Raw genomic sequence first — 13,873 nt, 5'->3', positions numbered from 1 at the left:
ATTTTCACATTATATTCAAACCGGTTTTAGTCAACTATGTACCTGTTTAGAATCAACTTTAAGTCTACTTTAACCTTAAATATTGAAACTAGTTTTACTCTATTTTCTACCCACTTAGAACCTAGTTAGAACCATGATTGTGCCTGCTTAGGGCCTACTTTGTGCCTGTGTATAGACTACTTTGGGCCTAGTTTTAACCTACCTAGACACTACTTTGCTCCTAATTTGTACCTTCTTACACCCTATTTTGAGTCTAGTTTATACCTTTATATGCCCTAGTTTGAGCCAAGTTTGTACCTTTTGTATTCTCTACTTTCAGCCTATTTTGTACCTTGAATTCTACTTTGAACGTAGTTCGTACCTGCTTTGAGCCTATTTTAAGCCATTTTGACCCAATATTGAAACTAGTTTTAGCATTTTTGTACCCGCTTAGGGCCTAGTTTGAGCCTATTTTGAGTTTAGTTTGTTCCTGTATAGTGCCAACTTTCTGTTAATGTTAAGCCTACTTTGAGCCTACTTTGAGCCTACTTTGTGCCTACTTTGTGCCTACGTTTAGCCTACTTTGAGCCTACTTTGTGCCTAATTTGAGCCTACTTGGACCCTATATTAAAACAAGTTTTATCCTATTTTCTACCCTCTTTGAGCCAATTTTAAGCCTAGTTTTGACCTCGTTTGTAATCTCCATTCATATTAAAAAAAAAAAAAATACATTTTCAACCTTTGCAACACGAGAAAAATAGGTTTTGAGAAAAGACAGTCAAGTTCGCTATCTCCGATGGCAAAAAGCACGTGCTGTGATAGCATTTTGGCAGGCGCAACTCGATGCCGAGAGATACCAAAAGTGATAAAAGCCAACTCAGACCGGTTGGCAGGTGACCAAAATCTGAACATGGAATCTTCGTGGCAGACCGCGCGGTGTTTCTCAATTTGCCTTCGGTCATTGTAATTTTAGAACTTATAGTACAACGACACTGCTCCTATATACATACATACATACATACATACATACATACATACATACATACATACATACATACATACATACCTATATATATATATATATGTTATAATAATAAAAATAAATATTACATCCCATAATTCTCCTCCTACACAATAAATGTTTATAGAAATTTATTAATTTTTCAAGTATAGAGGTTATTCAACTTTTCTTAATAAGTATTTATTTAAATTTTTATTGTTAAATTTTTTTTAACAAAGAAAATAAAATAATTATTTCAATTTCAGTAGAATTTTTGGAATTAAATTTAGTTACTTATAATTCTAATAAAATTTAGAAGTATTTAAAATAAATATTATATAATAATAATAATAATGACTATCTTGTGCCAAATTTAAGCCTAATTTGAGCCTAGATTGTACCTGCATAGAACCTAATTAGAGTCTACTTAAAGTCTACTTAAAGCCTAGTTTGAGCTAACTTTGTACCTTCTTAATCCCTAGTTTGAGCATAGCTTGTACCTTAACTCCTACTTTGAGCATAGTTTGTGCCTACTTAGAACCTATTTTGAGTCTACATTGAACATTCTTGAACCATATTTTAAACCTACTTTGAGCCTACTTTGTACCTTCTTTACTCCTACATTGAGACTACTTTGTACCTACTTTACTCCTACTTTGAGACTACTTTGTACCTACTTTACTCCTACTTTGAGCCTACTTTGTACCTTCTTACCGCCTAGTTTGAGTCTAGCTTGTACCTTAACTCCTACTTTGAGCCTAGTTTGTGCTTAGTTAGTAACTATTTTGAGTCTACTTTGTACCTTCTTGAACCATACGTGAAACCTAGTTTGTACCTGCTTAGAACCTGCTTAGAACCTGCTTAGAACCTACTTTGAGTCTACTTAGAGCCTACTTAGAGCCTAGTTTGAGCCTACTTTGACCTTTTTAATTTCTAGTTTGAGCCTACTTTGCACCTTTTTAATCCCTAGTTTGAGCCTACTTTGTACCTTTTTATTCCCAAGTTTGAGCCTACTTTGTACCTTCTTTACTCCTACTTTGAGACTACTTTGTACCTACTTTACTCCTACTTTGAGCCTACTTTCTACCTTCTTTACTCCTACTTTGAGCCTACTTTGTACCTTCTTAACGCCTAGTTTGAGTCTAGCTTGTACCTTAACTCCTACTTTGAGCCTAGTTTGTGCATAGTTAGTAACTATTTTGAGTCTACTTTGTACCTTCTTGAACCATACGTGAAACCTAGTTTGTACCTGCTTAGAACCTGCTTAGAACCTACTTTGAGTCTACTTAGAGCCTACTTAGAGCCTAGTTTGAGCCTACTTTGACCTTTTTAATTCCTAGTTTGAGCCTACTTTGCACCTTTTTAATCCCTAGTTTGAGCCTACTTTGTACCTTTTTATTCCCAAGTTTGAGCCTACTTTGTACCTTCTTTACTCCTACTTTGAGACTACTTTGTACCTACTTTACTCCTACTTTGAGCCTACTTTCTACCTTCTTTACTCCTACTTTGAGCCTACTTTGTACCTTCTTAACGCCTAGTTTGAGTCTAGCTTGTACCTTAACTCCTACTTTGAGCCTAGTTTGTGCATAGTTAGTAACTATTTTGAGTCTACTTTGTACCTTCTTGAACCATACGTGAAACCTAGTTTGTACCTGCTTAGAACCTGCTTAGAACCTACTTTGAGTCTACTTAGAGCCTACTTAGAGCCTAGTTTGAGCCTACTTTGACCTTTTTAATTCCTAGTTTGAGCCTACTTTGCACCTTTTTAATCCTTAGTTTGAGCCTACTTTGTACCTTTTTAATCCCAAGTTTGAGCCTACTTTGTACCTTTTTAATCCCTACTTTGTAGCTTTTCAAATCCTACTTTGTACATACTTTGTACCTTCTAAAACCGTAGTTTGAGCCTAATTTATAACTAATAAGAGCCTAATTGGAGCCTACTTATAACCTAGTTTTAGCCTATTTTAAGCCTAGATTGATACTAGTTTCAGTTTATTTTGTACCTACTTAGAGTCTACTTTGTGCCAAATTTATGCCATCTTTTACCCTATATTGCGATATTATTATTATTATTATTATTATTATTATTATTATTATTATTAACTATTATTATTATTATTATATTTTCTTCAGAATATAGTTTTATCTATGCAATTGATATAATAATTGTTCTACTTCATACATGTGAATTATAGCAGTAATCCGCAATTTCACGCCATTCAATTTCAAGAGCCTCATCATCATCAACATCACATCCCTCCAAATTCTTCATCGCCCCTTGAAATCCGATTTACACCCAATTTGTAACCTATTGTATTTTGGATACAGTAACTTTTTTGTGCTTCTATTCCAAATATATAACATATATTCACTAATTTCTTATTTCAAACTAACTTTCAATGTAAAAAGAGAAAATAATAATAAAAAAAAAAATATCAATTTTTTTTTAATTGCCAATTAAAGAACATTAAAAAATTATAAATAAATATTTTTGTCAATTAATGAAATTTGATGTATTAAGGGGGAAAAAAAAATACAAAAGTATATAAACGATAATCATTCCATTCAAATGTAAATTTGCAAATTGAATACGAATGTATTGGTTCTGTGTATATATATGTATATATATATATATACTTCGTATTCATAAGACGAAGGAGACAGAGTGCTTGGACCCCCCTCTGTTTTTATTCCTTGAGAGCCGATGGAATTAAAGTAACACAAGACGCGACGTGATCCGATTATCCACTCAAATGAACCTGACGCTACAGATGTGTCTCATGTAAATTCCTCTCTTGCACTTTTAAAAGTGACATAAATGCAATACAGAACTATCAAAACAAACGCGCTTAAAACAAAGTTAATTGTCATCATTCAAAAAACAAAAAAAAAAAAAAAAATTAAAACTAAATTATAACATAAAATTAATTTTTCTTTATGAGAGATGGAAAATTTTTTTTTTCTAATTTACATAAGTTTAAAAATTTTAGAGAGGAATTCTTTGATCCTACTTAGAGCCTATTTTGTACCTTCTTTAACACTACTTTGAGCCTACTTTGTACCTTCTTAAACCCTAGTTTGAACCTAGTTTTTACCTTTGAGCCTACTTTGTACCTTCTTAAACCCTAGTTTGAGCCTACTTTGTACCTTCTTTACTCCTACTTTGAGTCTACTTTGAACCATCTTAATCCCTAGTTTGAGCCTACTTTGTACCTTCTTAAACCCTAGTTTGAACCTAGTTTTTACCTTTGAGCCTACTTTGTACCTTCTTAAACCCTAGTTTGAGCCTACTTTCTACCTTCTTTACTCCTACTTTGAGTCTACTTTGAACCATCTTAATCCCTAGTTTGAGCCTACTTTGTACCTTCTTAAACCCTAGTTTGAACCTAGTTTTTACCTTTGAGCCTACTTTGTACCTTCTTAAACCCTAGTTTGAGCCTACTTTGTACCTTCTTTACTCCTACTTTGAGTCTACTTTGGACCATCTTTATCCCTAGTTTGAGCCTACTTTGTACCTTCTTAAACCCTATTTTGATCCTACTTTGTACCTTCTAAAACCTTACCTTGATCCTCGCTGGTACCTTTCAAAACCTGATTGGAGCCTAGTCTGTACCTTTTTAAATCCTACTTAGAGCCTACTTTGAGTCTAACCTAACTTTAAGCCTGCTGTGACCCTAGATTGAAACATAGCTTAAGTCTATTTTGTACCTTAGGCCCTACGTTGTACCTATACTTTAATTCTAGATAAAAACTAGTTTTAGCCTATTTTAAATTTGCTTAGAGCCGACTTTTAGCCTAATTGAATTCTAGATTGAAACTAGTTTGAGCTTATTTTATATCTGCTTTGAGCCTATTTTGAGCCTACTTTGTACATACTTTGATGCTGTACATTGAAACTAGTTTCAGCTTATTTCGTACCCGCTTAGAGTCTTCTTTAAGCCTAGTTTGTACCAGCTTAGAGTCTACTTTGGGTTTACTTTGACGCTATACTCAAACTAGTTTTATCCTATTTTGTAAAGACTTCGAGCCTAATTAGAACCTATATTGAAACTTATTTCAGTTTATTTTCTGCATGCTTAGAACCTATATTGACCCAAGATTGATACTAGTTTAGCCTACCTTTTACCTACGCCGATACTAATTTTAGCCTACTTTGAGCCAATATTGAAACTAGTTTTAGCCTTTTTACCCTAGTTTGATACTAGTTTTAGCCTACTTTGAGCCGTGATTGAAACTAGTTTTAGCCTTCTTTGACCCTAGTTTCATACTAGTTTTAGCCTACTTTGAGCCCATATTGAAACTAGTTTTAGCCTACTTTGACCCCAGATTGAAACTAGTTTTAGCCTACTTTGACCCCAGATTGAAAATAGTTTAGCCTACTTTGACCCCAGATTGAAACTAGTTTTAGCCTTCTTTGACCCCAGATTGAAACTAGTTTTAGCCTACTTTGAGCCTAGATTAAAATTAGCTTTAGTCTATTTTGTACCTTATTTCCTACTTTGAGCCTAATTTGTACCAGTTTAGAGCCTTTTTTGAGCCTAGATTGAAACTTTTTTCAGTTTATTTTCTACCTGCTTTGAGCCTTCTTAGAGCCTACTTTGAGCCAACTTTTACCTTATTTTGCAATATTATTATTATTATTATTATTATTATTATTTTGCAGTACCGTCGGTATTTAAAATAAAAAAATTACAAAATTTTCCAGAGAAATTAAGATAACTTTTTTAAAAAACGAAGGAGAAGAATAAAAAGAATCTTCAGGACCTGAATCTTAAAATTTCTTTTGCCAGGAACCATCAGTGTAAATTTTCTTTGGTTGTACTCAAGGCAGCAGCTTACCATTTATGGAGATAGTGCAATGCCAATTTATTAGTGGTGCTCTTAGCCTTAGTTAAACGGGTCTCTCTCTCTCTCTCTCTCTCTCTCTCTCTCTCTCTCTCTCTCTCTCTCTCTCTCTCTCTCTCTCTCTCTCTCTCTCTCTCTCTCTCTCTCTCTCTCTCTCTCTCTCTCTCTCTCTCTCTCTCTCTCTCTCTCTCTCTCTCTTTCTTTCTCTCGTGTGTCCCGTGCTATATCCATAAAGGGAGAAGAGTCCCTTTTATAAGAGACTCTCTGACTTCGTGAGTGTCTTAACAAAGTGGAGCAACCGGCTAACATTGCAGAGGTCTCCTTCTTGAATTTTTACTTTTTTTTTGCTTTTCTCATGATTTTTCTCTTTCTATATATATATATATATATATATATATATATATATATATATATATATATATATATGTATATGTATACCTCCGCCTTTGCCCTGACCCTGTGAATCCTCTTTTTATTAACCCCCTCTCCCCCTTTTTTTCCCCCACTACTTTAGTACTTTTCTTCTTTTTCTCCATTGCTTCAAACTAACGAGCTACTTTCTCAACATTATTTCAATGTAGTTCAAAAAAAAAAAAAAAAAATTGAGAATAAAATTATTTCCGTAAATTTTTTTGTATTTTTTAAAAATGTTATTTTTTAAATCATTATATTCACGTAATATACACGTGTTGTGTGGTATAACCTTTGGGTCAAACCTTTGATGTTTGATGATCTTATGAAGGGCAATTAATTCTTATATATATATATATATAGCAATGCGGATATGCTTTTAAAATTGATTGCTTAACAAATGAAAAGAAGATGTCGATTTTAGTGCTCGTTAAAAGAAAGAAAAAAAAAATATATATATATATATATATATAATTGCCTTATTTTTGAATGAATAAATTAGCACCATATATTCTTTTAACATTCCGCAATATATATATATATATAGTCACTAAAAGAAATACTCTAGTACCTAATATAAGTTATAAACTTATGATTCGGAATTATGATTGAGGTATCAGCTTATTGTTTTGTTTTGATACCACGAAGAGCATCATTAAAATAATATATTCGTATGGGTAAAATAACCCAACGATTATGACTGACGGAACTAATTCTATATTGATCTTATTTTTACCCTAGTTTGAGCATGGTTTGTACCTATTTTGACCCAATATTGACATACAACGAGCCTATTTTGAGCCTACTTTGAGCCTAGATTGAAACTAGGTTAAGCCTACTTTTACTTTGGATCCTACTTTAAACCTAGTTAGTACCTAGTTTGTACTTTCTTAATCCCTAGTTTAAGCCTAGTTTGTACCTACTTTATCCCTAGTTTGAGCCTAGTTTGTACCTTATTAATCCTTAGTTTGAGCCTAGTTTGTACCTTTCAAAACCCTAGTTTTAGCCGACTATGTACCTGTTTAGACCCTACATTGAGCCTAGTTTGTACCTTCTTATTCCCTTTTTTGCCCCTAGTTTGGGCCTGGTTTGTACCTACTTTGACCCAACATTAAAGTACTACGTACGTGCCTATTTTCAGCCTACTTTGAACATAGATTAAAACTAGTTTTACCCTATTTCGTACCTTAGACCCTAGTTTAATCCTACCTTCAGCCTACTTTAAGCCTACATTGAAACTATTTTGATCCTAATTTGAACCTATTTAGACCCTACCTTGAACATAGTTTTTATCAGCTTAGTCCCTACATTAGCCTAGTTTTTACCTGCTTAGGGCCTACTTTAAGCCTACTTTTACGATATGTTGAAACTACTTTTAGCCTATTTTGAATTTGCTTAGTGCCGACCTTGACCCTAGATTGAAACTAGTTTTAGCCTATTTTGTACCTACTTAGAGCCCACTTTGAGCCTAGATTGATACTAGTTTTAGCCTACCTTGACCCTACTTTGACAATAGATTGAAACTACTTTAAGACAGTTTTGTACCTACTTAGAGCCTACTTTGAGCCCAGATTGACACTAGTTTTAGCATACCTTGAGCCTACTTTGACACTAGATTGAAACTAGTTTAAGACTATTTTCTACCTACTTAGAGCCTACTTTACTTTTTCTTATACCCTTTTTTTCTGTCCATAGAAAAATGGACCTCAAATCTTGTTTTTCATTAATATTATTTTTTATTCATCATTAATATAAAACAAACTTTTTTTTAATCCTCTTCTTTTTTCTTATATTCTCTTTTGTGTCCATATAGAGGCATCTGAAACAAAAATAAAAAAATTTTTATTTATCAAAAAAGGAACTAAATTATTTACCTCTAATTTTAAACCAAGTAAGGAATGGGGCAAAACAATATAAAAAAATTGCAAAACGGATTAATTTTTCATAGCATAAAATTTTTGTAAAATTGAAATCAATTTAATTATAAAAATTATCCAATAATTAAAAAAAATTTTTTTTGTAATTTTTGAGTGTGTACATATATGGGTATATATATACTATATATATGTACTATAAAGTCATTCTTGTCTCGATGCTAATGTCAGGCCACATCCTTACATGGAGCTCTTACAAAGAAGACAAACTCTCGATCGTGGGAGACTTGTTGATCGTCAATCAATCTTTGCAAGTATAGAGTCCTTGATCGCGTACACTGAAACCAAGTATACATATATATATATACGAAAACTATATAAAAATCATTAATCACTTTAATCACTCATTATTTTCAAAAAAAATCGCATTATTTTATTTCCAGTTTTCCTTTTTAAAATAAATAATACTTTCACCTTAAATTCCTACTTTAAGCCTAGTTTATACCTACAGAAATCCTACTTTGTACCTTCTTAAACCCTACTTTGAGCCTACTTTATACCTTCTTAAACCTTACTTTGAACCTACTTTGTACCTTTAAAAACCTAACTTTGAGCCTGCTTTGTACTTTCTTAAACCCTACTTTGAGCCTAGTTTGTACCTACTTTACCCTTACTTTGAGCCTACTTTATACCTGCACATACCTGCTTTAAGCCCACTTTGTACCTTTTTGAACCCTAGTTTGAGCCTACTTTGATGTTTCGTGAACCCTATTTTGACCCTACTTTGTACCTTCTTAAACCCTAGTTTGAGCCTAGTTTGTACCTTCTTTACCACCACTTTAAACCTAGTTTGTACCTTTCTTACACCTACTTTGAGCCTAGTTTGAACCTGCTAAATACCTATTTTGAGTCTAGTTTAAGCTTACTTTGTATTTTTTTGTACCCTAGTTTGAGCCTACATTTTACGTTCTTGAACCCTAGTTTGAGACTACTTTGTACCTTCTTAAACCCTAGTTTGTGCCTAGTTTGTAGCTTCTTTACCCCAAATTTGAGCCTAGTTTGTAACTATTTAGACAATACTTTGACCCTATTTTGAGCCTAGTTTGAACCTGATTAATCCCTATTTTGAACCTAGTTTAAGCTTACTTTGTACCTTTTTGAACCCTAGTTTGTGCCTAGTTTGTACCTTCTTTACCCCATATTTGAGCCTAGTTTGTAACTATTTAGACAATACTTTGACCCTAGTTTGACCCTAGTTTGAACCTGCTTAATCCCTATTTTGAACCTAGTTTAAGCTTACTTTGTACCTTTTTGAACCCTAGTTTGTGCCTAGTTTGTACCTTCTTTACCCCAAATTTGAGCCTAGTTTGTAACTATTTAGACAATACTTTGACCCTAGTTTGAACCTGCTTAATCCCTATTTTGAACCTAGTTTAAGCTTACTTTGTACCTTTTTGAACCCTAGTTTTTGCCTACTTTATACCTTCTTGAACCCTAGTTTCAGCCTACTTTGATGTTTCGTGAACCCTATTTTGACCCTACTTTGTACCTTCTTAAACCCTAGTTTGAGCCTAGTTTGTACCTTCTTTACCACCACTTTGAACCTAGTTTGTACCTTTCTTACCCCTACTTTGAGCCTAGTTTAAACCTGCTAAATACCTATTTTGAGTCTAGTTTAAGCTTACTTTGTATTTTTTTGTACCCTAGTTTGAGCCTACATTTTACGTTCTTGAACCCTAGTTTGAGCCTACTTTGTACCTTCTTAAACCCTAGTTTGTGACTAGTTTGTACCTTCTTTACCCCAAATTCGAGCCTAGTTTGTAACTATTTAGACAATACTTTGACCCTAGTTTGAGCCTAGTTTGAACCTGCTTAATCCCTATTTTGAACCTAGTTTAAGCTTACTTTGTACCTTTTTGAACCCTAGTTTGTGCCTAGTTTGTACCTTCTTTACCCCAAATTTGAGCCTAGTTTGTAACTATTTAGACAATACTTTGACCCTAGTCTGAGCCTAGTTTGAACCTGCTTAATCCCTATTTTGAACCTAGTTTAAGCTTACTTTGTACCTTTTTGAACCCTAGTTTTTGCCTACTTTATACCTTCTTGAACCCTAGTTTCAGCCTACTTTGATGTTTCGTGAACCCTATTTTGACCCTACTTTGTACCTTCTTAAACCCTAGTTTGAGCCTAGTTTGTACCTTCTTTACCACCACTTTGAACCTAGTTTGTACCTTTCTTACCCCTACTTTGAGCCTAGTTTGAACCTGCTAAATACCTATTTTGAGTCTAGTTTAAGCTTACTTTGTATTTTTTTGTACCCTAGTTTGAGCCTACATTTTACGTTCTTGAACCCTAGTTTGAGCCTACTTTGTACCTTCTTAAACCCTAGTTTGTGACTAGTTTGTACCTTCTTTACCCCAAATTCGAGCCTAGTTTGTAACTATTTAGACAATACTTTGACCCTAGTCTGAGCCTAGTTTGAACCTGCTTAATCCCTATTTTGAACCTAGTTTAAGCTTACTTTGTACCTTTTTGAACCCTAGTTTGTGCCTAGTTTGTACCTTCTTTACCCCATATTTGAGCCTAGTTTGTAACTATTTAGACAATACTTTGACCCTAGTTTGAACCTGCTTAATCCCTATTTTGAACCTAGTTTAAGCTTACTTTGTACCTTTTTGAACCCTAGTTTTTGCCTACTTTGTACCTTCTTGAACCCTAGTTTGAGCCTACTTTTTATATTATTAAGCCCTAGTTTGAGCCTAGTTTGTACCTTCTTGAACCCTAGTTTGAGTCTACTTTATATCTACCTATTTTGTACCTACTTTGAGCCTAGTTTGTGCATGCTTTGATCTACTTTTGGCCTGTTTTGTGCCTACTTAGTCCCAAGACTATAACAAGTACTACGAGTCTATTTTGAGCCTGGATTGAATATTAATTTGTAACTTACTTTTCACTAATTTAAATTTAGAGAGAGTACCAATTCAATCGTATATTTACACATAATTCAAAATTTTTAAATTTCTTATATTATATATAGTTTACTTTACACTTGAATTTTTCTTCTGTTTACAAGCGACTCAAAAAAAAAAAAAATTCATTCAGAATAAATTCTTAAATGAGTGTATATATATATATAATATAAGATTCTCTTTCACCTTTGGAATTTAGGAATCTAGTCTAGACACCAGGAGTCAATTTCATAGAAATGGTTCAAAAGGGCCGGGGGTATAATGAGGATGAGAAGGAAAAAAAAACAATTTTCTAGAAAAGGCCATTGATTATTATTGGACGCTAACCGTTTAAAGTAGTGTTTTAGGTCTTTAGGACACCTTTCGTCTCCTGCTGTGAGAGAGAGAGAGAGAGAGAGAGAGAATTCTACCTTTTGCGATGATATTAAGAAAATATATGTACTAAAATTCAAACACTAAACTGATTCCTCATGATCTTGTCGAGAGCTGTAGTAGTAGTAGTAGTAGTGGGAGAAGGTACTTTAAAACCGGCACTCGACGGCGCCAGCACCGCACTGTGAGAACCCACTGACTTGTGTTTTTCTTTTTTTTTTTTTTCATTTTTTTTTTTCTTCTGGGGTGAATTACATGTACCATGAAACGTTTCTGGAAAGACTTGAAACCTCTATAAACATCATGCAATTCTAGAAAATCAATGATTATTTTTTCACTGAAATTCATTTTAATTTTGATTTTAGTTTTGATTTTATATCCGCAGAGAAATGATATATTATTCTCAGAGCCTAATAAATATTTATTTGATTCAAAATAAATTTTTATTTAATTCAAAAATAAATTTTTATTTAATTCAAATAAATATCCACTTTAAACCTAGTTTGTATCTGCTTTGTCCCCATACTTTAAGCCTACTTTGTACCTGCTTAGAGCCTACCTTAAGCCTATTTTGGCGCTATATTGAACCTAGTTTGCACCTTTTTCCTATACTTTAAACCTCCTTGGTACCTTCTTGAATCCTACTTTGAGCCTAGTTTGTACCTTCTTTGACTCTATTTTCAGCCTACTTTGACCCTAGATTGAAACTAGTTTTAGCCTAGTTTGTACCTTCTCTGACTCTATATTCAGCCTTCTTTGACCCTCGATTGATACTAGTTCTAGCCTAGTTTGTAACTATTTAGTACCAACTTTGACCCTAGTTTATACCTTCTTTACCCCTACTTTGACCCTAGTTTGAACCTGCTTAATCTCTATTTTGACCCTAGTTTAAGCCTACTTTGTACCTTCTTAAACCATAGTTTGAGCCTAGTTTGTACCTTTTTAGACTCTATTTTCAGCCTACTTTGACCCTAGATTGAAACTAGCCTAGTTTGTACCTTCTTTGACTCTATTTTCAGCCTACTTTGACCCTAGATTGAAACTAGTTTGAGCCTAGTTTGTACCTTCTTTGACTCTATTTTCAGCCTACTTTGACCCTAGATTGAAACTAGTTCTAGCCTAGTTTGTAACTATTTAGTACCAACTTTGACCCTAGTTTATACCTTCTTTACCCCTACTTTGACCCTAGTTTGAACCTGCTTAATCTCTATTTTGACCCTAGTTTAAGCCTACTTTGTACCTTCTTAAACCATAGTTTGAGCCTAGTTTGTACCTACTTAGACCCTATTTTGAGCCTAGTTAGTACCTGCTTAATTCCTAGTTTGTGCCTATTTTGTACCTATACTTAGACCTACTTTGAGCCTATTTTTCACATGCAGAACCTGATTTGTAGTATCACATTCCTGCAATCTATATTATTATAACCGAAATTGAGTGCTGCAAATTTTTAGTATCATCCAAATCTGTTCAATCTTTTCCCAAAGACGATTTCAATTTAGATACACGGATTTCAATTTAGATAATTTAGAAATTAACTGTCACATCAAAACGAAATTAAAAAATAAAATATTAACTGTCACATATCGCATTTAATTTAACTATAGAGATTAAAATAAAAATACTATCAAATTTTGTCGCGCATTGAATTTAATTTATGAAATTAAAATAAAAAACCAAAATTTAATTTATGAGATTAAAATCAAAAAAAAAAATCAAACAAACAAAATTTAATTTAAGAGATAAAAATAAGAAAAAAAAAATTTAATTTTTATTCCAGATTTACCAGATAGAATATGTAATTTTAAAAGCTGCAAATTCCCCACGACCATCAGCATGGATTCTGGAGAAATCATTGGATGGAGAGAATTTTCAAACATGGCAATATTATGCACCAAGCGATGCAGAATGTTGGACGAGGTACTCGGTGGCCCCTGTCGCTGGCAAACCCACTTACACAAAGGACGACGAGGTCATCTGCACGAGCTTTTATTCAAGAAAAACACCCATGGAAAGTGGCGAGGTATTTAGAAAAATTTTCATAATTTAAAAAATTTAGACAAGAAAAAAAATTTTTTGAATTTTTTTTTTTTTACTTTTTGTATAGAATTAATATATTATAATTACTTAGAATTAGTAAATTTCGATATAATTTTTACTACTTTAAGCCTAATTTGAGCCCACTTTGAGCCTACTTTCAGCTTACTTTAAGTCTACTTTGAGCTTAGATTGTAACTAGTTTGAGCATATTTTGTAGCTTTTTACACCCTACATTGAGCCTAGTTTGTACCTGTTAAATCCCTAGTTTAAGCCTAGTTTTTACCTGCCTAGTTCCTATTTTGAGCATACTTTGACACTACCTTGTACCTTCTTAAACCATAGTTTGAGGCTAGTTTGTACAATTTTTACCCCTAAATTGAGGCTAC

The 13,873-nt window shown here is 33.3% G+C and overlaps 1 protein-coding gene across 1 annotated transcript in view; it reads left to right on the top strand.

Annotated features, from left to right (window-relative positions):
- LOC127290141 (laminin subunit alpha-1) overlaps positions 1-13,873 on the top strand; it is a 175,866-nt gene that overhangs the window by 60,713 nt on the left and 101,280 nt on the right. Inside the window, exon 3 of the mRNA XM_051318537.1 lies at positions 13,228-13,470. Coding sequence (XP_051174494.1) covers positions 13,228-13,470 — 243 coding nt within the window. The remainder of the gene's footprint in view (positions 1-13,227; positions 13,471-13,873) is intronic.

Source organism: Leptopilina boulardi, unplaced genomic scaffold, assembly GCF_019393585.1.
Source record: "Leptopilina boulardi isolate dan_hultmark-lab unplaced genomic scaffold, ZJU_Lbou_2.1 LbouV2_55, whole genome shotgun sequence".
In the NCBI taxonomy this organism is placed as follows: domain Eukaryota; kingdom Metazoa; phylum Arthropoda; class Insecta; order Hymenoptera; family Figitidae; genus Leptopilina; species Leptopilina boulardi.
This window is presented reverse-complemented; position numbering and strand designations above follow the sequence as displayed.